The sequence below is a fragment of the Empidonax traillii genome, unplaced genomic scaffold (assembly GCF_003031625.1).
Source record: "Empidonax traillii isolate 1590-97213 ecotype Southwest subspecies unplaced genomic scaffold, ASM303162v1 scaffold326:size758569, whole genome shotgun sequence".
In the NCBI taxonomy this organism is placed as follows: Eukaryota; Metazoa; Chordata; class Aves; order Passeriformes; family Tyrannidae; genus Empidonax; species Empidonax traillii.
In genome coordinates, this window is record NW_020955519.1 from 529237 (window position 1) to 538432 (window position 9196).

The 9196-nt window shown below is 44.1% G+C and overlaps 1 protein-coding gene across 7 annotated transcripts; it reads right to left on the reverse strand.

The window, feature by feature from the left end:
* Positions 1–263: 263 nt before the first annotated feature.
* On the reverse strand, positions 264–8738 carry TBXT (T-box transcription factor T). 7 transcript variants are annotated; one of them, XR_003572091.1, is made up of 9 exons: positions 8491–8738; positions 8088–8352; positions 7387–7521; positions 6576–6637; positions 6421–6482; positions 5450–5626; positions 3811–3943; positions 3320–3448; positions 2374–2385 (listed from the first exon to the last, which is right to left on the reverse strand). XR_003572091.1 is itself a non-coding variant. In XM_027891703.1 (8 exons), exons 1-8 carry the CDS (start codon positions 8694–8696, stop codon positions 2024–2026), a joined length of 1305 nt encoding a protein of 434 aa, XP_027747504.1. In that variant the 5' UTR covers positions 8697–8738; the 3' UTR covers positions 264–2023. The 7 variants fall into 7 exon arrangements, 6 of the variants coding, with proteins under 6 accessions (XP_027747504.1, XP_027747506.1, XP_027747505.1 ...); XM_027891703.1 differs by lacking the exons at positions 2374–2385; positions 3320–3448 and adding an exon at positions 264–2291 and having other exon boundaries at positions 6421–6479; XM_027891705.1 differs by lacking the exons at positions 2374–2385; positions 3320–3448 and adding an exon at positions 264–2291 and having other exon boundaries at positions 3811–3940; positions 5450–5623.
* Positions 8739–9196: the final 458 nt, after the last annotated feature.

Genomic DNA, 9196 nt, shown 5'->3' on the forward strand with positions numbered 1-9196 from the left:
GGCAGTCAAGGATTTACCAAAAAGAGGGACAAACAAAAAAAGGGAGGGTGGGGGGGTATCAGGGAAGAAGGGGAGAACTCTCTGAACCTTCATGCAGAGATGCAAGCCATGTTGCAGCAGGAACCATTTGTGAAACAGCTCCGTGGAAGGTCAACAGAGTGCAGGTTCAATATGGCTGATGTGTATTTGTTTCACCTTTCCCACCACTCCCATAAACTAAAAATCAAGCACAGGGTTTTAAGAATCTTTACTTTTTTTTTTTCAAGTTAAATTATACTCCCAAAATACAAGTATAAAACCTCACAATGAAATATGTTGCTAATTTCTACAAAATAGTCTAAATAAAAATGCACTTACATCATTTACACAATGTACCTTCACAATAAAACAGGAGCACTTAGATCGATATTTACATATTGACAGAGGATGCGGCCATGCAGCCGTTGACGTCTGATGCCCTCTCCTGCTGGAGTACCACCTCCAGGAGACTGCAGCCCACAGTTGCACACAGATCCCTCTGCAGGGAGAAAGCCCTGCCAAAGCCTTTCGAGGTACAGGGATCTGCCCCTAGGGTGCCAAAGAGCCCAGAATAGTGGCAAATACTTGCTTTTCCATCTTAAAGTTGCACTGTAGCACATGAGCACACATCAATCAGTTATTTAAGGAATTCCCTGGTACAGAATTTTTCTTCACTATTTAGGCACTTCATTATAAAAGTTATTTATTATGGCTTATGCAGAAGAACTCCCTTACCCCAGGACATATATTTGCCAGTGGAAGAAAGAGACATGTCTAAGGGCACGCTTTAAGCCAATGTTTTGGGTTAGCTTACATTAGAGATTTGGATCACATTACTTAATATCAGTCACGAAGGAGGTATTTTATCAAGACCTGTTCGTTCCAGCAAGTCAAGCAGCCAGTGTATTTTAAATCTTAGGGTATCTGCACTTTTCCCCAAAATTCTTCATAACTACAGATTTCCCTCTTACAATAAGTTAACTACTTACATCCATGTTGTTCAATATCCCACATGATTGTCTTAAAAGAGTACAATGCAGGTTGAGGGATTATTTACATATCTTAACATGTAGAAAATAACGTTGTAACTTACCAAATAATAAATACAGATCAGAGAAGAAGACTGACATAAAATAAATTAAAATGATTCTCCAGGTGTTGAACTCCCTCCCTTAAGGCCTGAGACGAAGACCATTAAAAAAAAAAAAAAAAAAAAACCACCAGTGATGTATTTTCAATGTCTCAAAACGTTTTGGATAGGGCTCCTAATTAGACACCAGCTGTTTGAAGCGAGATGTTTAGTTAAGCTGATGGGTATTTGAAATCTTCATAATCAAACAGCAAAACTTACCTCTAAAAGGAGTCTTTTGGGTAAAACTTTATAGACCAAACATTAATACTGTTTTTATTGGAAAAATTATAGTTCTTGCAGATTGTCTCAACATTAATTCAGCAGCAAGGAAATAAGCATACAGTTAAGAACACAACGTATTTGTGAGGCAAATACGTGTTAGTGCACATGATTTTCCAAAAACTTCACTCCTCAGCTACATTTGTGCATATTTCAGAATGCTTCTAACTAGATGGTAAATAAAATTCTTCTCATGACTATAGCTAAGTTTGTCATTTTAAAAAATTACTGAAAAACAGTTTTGAGTAACTTAAGAACAACACCAAACTTCAGGTCCAAATATATCAGAACACTGAGAAACTTGGAATCTAAGTAAAAAACTTAAAACTTAGGTCTATCAAACTTTAAAAAAGGAAAAATATTAAAAGCAGTGAATCTGCTCTCAGAATTGCACACTCACCAGATTTGTAAACTCTACATGAAGTCAGTGATGCACTGTTCACTATAAGAGGTATAATGCAGATGCTCTATGCAAAGCAGTGCAGACGCTTTGTTTGCAGTTTCCTTCATGTCTCCTTTTTGTCTTCCTTAAGGATTAAGCATTTAAAGCAACTCAGTAGCTAAAAAGTCTGCCTTAGAGGAAAAGGTCGAGGTTTACATGGAAGGGGGCGTGACAGGTGTCCACGTGGATGCCAGCCTGGCGTGTGCGGAGGCATCATACTGGCTGTCGGGCAGGTCCGTGGGTGCCCCGCCGTCATACAGGGGCGAGGCAGAGGAGGTGGCTGTGACCGGGTGAGGAAGAGCACTGTAGTGTGCAGGAGAGCCACGCAAAAACTGGGAGCTCAGGCCATTGGACATCCCGCTCGACTGAGACACCGGTGTGATGGTGCTGTTACTCACAGACCATAAGTTGGGGTACTGACTGAAAGAGGGAAAGTGATAAACAAAACAAGTTATTAGTGACTCTAGCGCCTGCTGGCAGTTTCTCAGGTCACAACACAGACTCCATGCTGGGTCTATTTGCTGGAGACGATGAAATTCACTAGGCAGTTCCCAGTCACTGTGAGGTACGAAGGACCCCCAGGCAGGATTCACATTCATGGCAGCCTCACAAGTAAATCCAACCTCCCTGTTTTCCAACAGCAGGTTCCAGCACTAGGTATACTAGCCCATTTAAGCCAAGCTGAAGAATGAAAAGGCTGGCTGAAAAATGCAGAGGTTTGAAAGCTGATTTCTGAGCCACGATGGCATAAGGGGGAAAGGCACATGGTGGAGGTGGCTGGACACAGCAGCTGTTGGAGGTTGGCAGGTTTGAATACACTGCCATGAGTCCGTTAAGCCCTAAACCCCTGGGTGCCTCTGTAGTCAGACAAGGATGGATGCCTCCATACAGCAACTCAGCCCTCCTTGTTCATCAGCTCATGTTAGAAGGGGAAGTGCCAGACTGCAGATGGCTGCAGATCACACAGATACTACAGAAAGGGCTGCTTGAAAGGAAAAAAGCCTCCTCAGGACACTAGAGCCTCTGCATTCTCTCTCCTCTAAGTATCTACATGCACAAACACATATATATAAACACACCTAGTACTACATACCTACTACCCACAACTACTGAGTAGTAGCACATAGTCTGATTAACAGCTGATTGTCCATGTTCATGGTTCAAATAAAAATGCTTTCCACAAATAGAATGGTAGGTCTGAATTGTTGAGAAATATGTTCAAACCTTGTCCCTTTGTAGTTAATAGCAAATATTTTACCACCTTTTCTGTATGTCTTTGAATTTTCAAGTTTAGTTCCAAGGGACTAACTGTAAGCTAAATCTCTGCTAAAGGATCCAAAAGTTTAATTAAGATAATAAGTAAAAAGGGGAAAAAAGATACATTTTTATGATCACAAAATACTAAGACTTTCACCACAGGTATATGGACCTACACCACCATGCTATACTGTTTAGAGTGGCAGTGCTTAAGTAAAGAATTACTCTCCAGCTGTGTGCTCCTTCTCCACAATACAGTTCACTGCCCCCAACATTTGTAGCAGAACAAAGATTTATGGAGATAGCTGAGAAAGCAGTGACTGGGCAAAATGAAAGAAATAAAATACATTTTTAAAACACCATTATGCTGAAAGGAGATGAACCTTAAGGAAGCATCATCAAATTCAATGTTTGTTCGTCTAAGTGATTTTCAATCCATAATCTATCAAATATTATTGTCACTAGTAGCTACATTTCCAAAACCAAAACACTAAAAAAAATTCTGTTTCTTCAATTCTGTTTTCCTTGTGAATAGTCCTTCTCAGGGCCCCACAGTGAACTAATGATTCACACGTGGCCAGAAGGATTTCTAATTTGCTGGTGACTATCTCCTTTTTCAGCCCCCTCTTCCTCGAAAGTACCAAGACATCCATTTGAGGGCTGCTGAGGGACAGAATCCTACCTGGAGCTGGTAGCTGTGCCAGTGCTGTGACTCATGGGCAGCATTGCTGTGTGTGTAGTAACTCCTAGAGAAGACCAGTTGTCATGGGACTGCAGCATGGATAGGCAAGCAGAGGAGTTATCGGCATAGGCTGCTGAGAAAACAAATAATCACTTAAACACACTAGAATTAGGCCACATAATCTTGTATTTAAATGCAATCTATAGCTTTAAACCACCTCCCTCAACTACTACCTTGAAAAAAGAAAAAAAAAAAAGACAAAATTACCCACACAGAGAAGAAAAAATGAAGCCACAACCAATTGTGTCAAACTCAACCTTTCACTGGCATTGCCCTGTTATGCTGTTTTGCTCAGCTCATGACTGTGAAGTCTTATTTCTATGAAGAAGCTATAGCCAAAATGCTATCTGCAAACTACTGCTAATTTAGCCCGTGCTTCTTTATTCAGTCTGTGGGAAGTGGCAGGCTCTTTACTGACACTATCCCAGTCACCTGGGGACCTTGCAGGGTACTTTCTTGATCTCCACCACCTACGCTGGCAGCAACAGTCTGGCAGACCTGGATAACAAGCATATCACTGAATCACACATCCCAGTTTTGACCTGAGCTGCCATGGGCTTTGAAGTCCACCTTGGGCACCATTAGTGGCTTAGACTACTCTGCTTGTGACCAAAACTGGCTGGCCAATATAGCAGAGGCACTAGCAAGCTATAAAGGGAATCCCATACAACCATCTCTTGCCAAGGACCAGGGAACAAAAAGGAACACCAGAGGTGTTTTCTTCTTTTATTATTTAAATCACAAAACTTGCATAAAAATTTCCACGATGCAAGAAAAGTTCACAGAAAGCTAGTTTTTCACTTCAAAATGAACTGCTAAGCTACATATGAGATTGGTCAGGCTGACTCTAGAAGCCTGTGTATTATTTCATATTCAAAATGTTAAATAATTTTTATGGGAACCTACAACATCTACACAGCCTAAAAGACTAAAATTGTTAACCATCTCTTTTGTGAGAAGAAAGAAAATATATTTAAAAAAAAACAATTAAAAATGTTTTTTTTCTCCCTTAAGTAGCTAGTGCTTGAGATACTAAGCCTTAAGACATTTGCCTATTTCTGAGCACAACTTTTAATAGCTCTGCAATTTACTCAGCTCCATATTATTTCTTTTTATGCAGTCATGGCATGGACGTTAACTACAGCTACTGACAACTGAAACTAACATAATCAGGCCCTCAATTATTATGTGTTAATAATAAGGGATACTAAAAGAACCAGACGTACACCTTCATTTCAGTGTATTGCCTATAGATAATCAATAAAGTCCTTATTTTCAAAATTAAAAAAGTAACAAAAAAAAGTTTAAGCTCAATGGTTTCAAGAACTCAAGAGCACAAGACAAAGCCAGCTCAATATAGTCTGATCAATTACCAGGGGACAGTTTTTCCATCATAAAGAGACTGGGGACATGTATCCATCACCCCTTTTCCTTTGCAATGCTGACCCCAAGCCTTCAGCACAAACTGAGCTACTTAGCGACCTTAATTTCTGGGGCATCGTGTACGATGCCACTGCTCAAAGTTTGCAACCCTCCGCTCATCCCCCACCTTTCTACAGAGCTGCAACATCAGACTTACTTGGCGAGTTGTTTCTGTGGGTGTAAGGGGTGGCGTAGGGGGCAGGACGGTGGTTCCTCAGCGACGAGTATCTTTCACAGCTGTGAGCAGGGGAGAGTGACAGAGGGGCTCCAAACTGTGGGTGAGGATTGGCAGGTGGGCACAGAGTCCCAGTCCCAGGAATAAGCCAACTACCTACTGTGGGGAAGCAACAGGTCTGTAAGAGAGGTATGTAATGCAGCCAGGCAGGAAGAGAAACAACATCTTAAAAAAATCCCCTTGTCAAGTCAATGTTATTTTTTAAATTACCATTTCATTACAATCACAGTAAAGAAACACAGAAATTGTTAAACCCTGCCATATGTAGGTAGTATGTGCTCAGTAATTGTTAGCATGTTATTCAGTTCTAAATCGCTCTTTGAGCTCAATCTGTAGCTAAGCTCTGAAGTTTCTCAGACTGCTAAGAACTACTCTTAAAAATTAAGTATTTTCTCTGAAACAAAATAATTCCTACTGCAAATCAACTCTCCCCCTTTATAGACCGCGCTTTTTTGACAAACATCTGTGAAAACAGAAATCATTAAAACACTAATACTTTTTAATCATCTGAAAAAACTTTGGGCAAGTGCCCATATTTCTCTTAAAATACTTAAAACATAAGTACTGTTTCAATAATTCTATGAAATAAACTTTCGTCTCCATATCCCTGTGAACATTGCTGTCCTTTTATACAAGGGCACTTGTCTTTTTGGACACGAAGGCAATTGCAAGATTCTATTAAACAATTTTAAGTGTAAGAAAAGAAGTCTTAACCACAGAGATCATAATGTTTATACAGTCATAAACCTGCACAAACCGCAATCACAAGGATTTTTAATACTACTCTCCCTATGAACTAACAAGCCAGCCAGCAAACAGCGGTCTAACAGTTTTGCTTAACTTAACAGATGAGATGAAGTTATGCTCATGATGTGTAATGAAAGGAAACATACACTGTGAATACCCAGACTGCTGATTGTCTCCCACTTCCTCCATCATATCTTTGTGATCACTTCTATAAAAGAAACCGTGTTGTATTAGTTAAGAATATGCCTCTACAAATCTACACTAAAAATCCACACTTTAGAATTAAATTAAGAACTCTCACCTTTCTTTTGCATCAAGAAATGCCTTTGCAAACGGATTGTATTTAATTTTTAAAGCTGTGATCTAAAAACAACAACAAATATCTTTATTCACAAGTATCACCATTCATTATCACACTGACATTAGGATTTGAATTGGGACTATACACTGAAGTTGGTAAAAATCTTACTTTTTAAGAAATAAAAGTAGGGCCGTAATAGCAACCTACAGACATCAATTAAACAGCTCTTTAAGGTCTGAAGTATTATCAAAGGGCTAGGAATTAGTTTCTCTGCCAAATTCTAAGACACTGAATTGCCTAGGTTTATTGATCATCTAAGGAAACACCTAAGAAAGGCAGTACACTAAAGAGTTATAAAAATCTCCACATTTCAAGTCAGAGCAAAATGAACATCAAAGAAATCTCTGAAAGACTGGTAATTTGCAGATTCATTCAATATAGATACAAACTTAGGCTAACAGAAAAAGGGCCGTTCCAAAACCGGCACATCCAGTTATTTCACTGTGTAGCTGAAAATGACAACCATGTTTTTTTTATCATAGTTGTTTGCCCCACAGAATCTTTAAAGAATGACTCTCCTACAATGAATTTGCAGTACATGTTGAGACAGTGATCAGAACTTTATCAACGCTATAATACATTTATAGGGCATTTACATGCATTAATTCAGTTTTTTATATTTAGGTTAAAAAAAAAAAGCACAGGAAGAACTGAAAAACATGAAAAGAAATCCATTATTTTGCTCTGTAACATGCACTTTGCCACTTAAAACTTCCTGGTAGTGGCATCCTTTCTTCCCTGCTGTGCATACCTCCTCGTTCTGGTAGGCCGTCACGGCTATAAACTGGGTCTCTGGGAAGGAATGGCTGGTGATCATCCGTTGTGGGCCACCCACTCGCACTATATGAATCCTTGGCTCATACTTGTGCAGGGAGTTCAACATGATCTGTGAGCAAGTGGACAGAGCAGGTGAGCAGGGACAGAACAGTGGTAGATGCTGGCAGGTACAGAGAGCACACAGGTTTTAAAGTATCTAAAAGAAAAAAGCAACAGGTATGAATAAACCCTAAAACTGAAGCTATAAGAGAAGAAGTGCACAGAGAACAGACACCACAAGTTTGTGCGTAGTTATTCTTATCCCTATTACTTGACAAGGTGCTTGCAGAATCACTAACACATCAGTGACACGCTAGCCAGAAAGATTCATCTACCACATCCTTGGTATTATTCAGATCAGAAAGAGACTTCTAAAAAGGAAAGTCAGAAAACATCAAGGCACCCATCTTCGGTGGAAAGAAAAGTCTCCTGAAGGAACGAAGTTGGGGAGGAGGTGGAGAGGGCAGACGGAGGGGAAGCACAACCCACCCCAGCAGTATGAAAAGGAGCTTTAAGGAGAGGGTGAGCGAGCAGGGGGCTTGGCAGGACCCGCTGCCCCGCAGGGACAGGCCGAGTCGGGCTGGGTCGGTCCAGCTCCGCTGCCCGACATGTCCTGGCGCCGGTGCCAGGGCTTACCTGGCCGCCGCCGTTGAGCTTGTTGGTGAGTTTGACTTTACTGAAGGAGACGGGCGCCTTCATCCAGTGGGCGCCGAAATTAGGCGAGTCGGGGTGGATGTAGACGCAGCTGGGCGCCTGCGGCTCCGGCTTCCCGCCCGGTACCCACTCCCCGTTCACGTACTTCCAGCGGTGCCCGTCGGCCGCCACGAAGTCCAGCAGGAAGGAGTACATGGCGTTGGGATCCAGCCCCGACACGCTCACCTTCAGCACCGGGAACATCCTCCTGCGGGGCGACACGGAGGCGCGGGGTACGGCGGGGGTCACTCCGCAAAACCCGGCCCCAGGACCCCCTCGCCCCTCTGCGGGCGGACGGGAGCGGGGCCGGCGGCACCTCCTTCCCTCTCCCCCTCTCCCTCCCTACCTGCCGTTCTTGGTGACAATCATCTCGTTGGTGAGCTCCTTGAAGCGCAGCCACAGGTCGCTGTCCTCCAGCGCGACGCGCAGCTCCCGCTCCGTGGGGTCGCCCTTCTCGCTGCCCGCCTGCAGCTCGCTCTCCACGGCGCTCAGCAGGTGGTCCACGCGGTACTGCGGGGGCTTGCCCGCGCCCTCCGGGCCGGGGGAGCTCATGCTGCGGCCCCGCGCCCGCCCGACGGGGCAGCTCCGTGGCGCAGCCCCCGAGCGGAGCCGGGCCCGGCGCTCCTGCCTCCCCTGGCCCTGGGCGGCCCCAGCGAGGGCGGCGGGGCCGGGCCGCTGTTATAGCCCGCCATAAACGCCCCCCCGGTGACATCACCGCGACCACGGGGGGGCCCCGCTGATTGGCGGGCGGCGCCTTTGATCCGGCGGGCCGGGCCCCGCCATTGGCTGCCCGCGGCCATATCACAGCGGGGCCCGCGGGGGCCTGTGATGTTTAATTGCGGCCCGCGGGATTGAACGCGGCTATTTTATGTAAATCTGCCCCCAAATGTTTGCACCTCTATCAAAGCCGCCGGGGCCGGGGCTCCGGCAGCCGCGGAGGAAATGGCCCATCTCGGCAACAGCCTCACAACCGGCGAGCGCGGCACCCTCCCGCCTCCCGCCGCAGCCACCGGCGCAGCGAGCCCCCCGGTCCGCTTTTAGGCAGTCAGTCC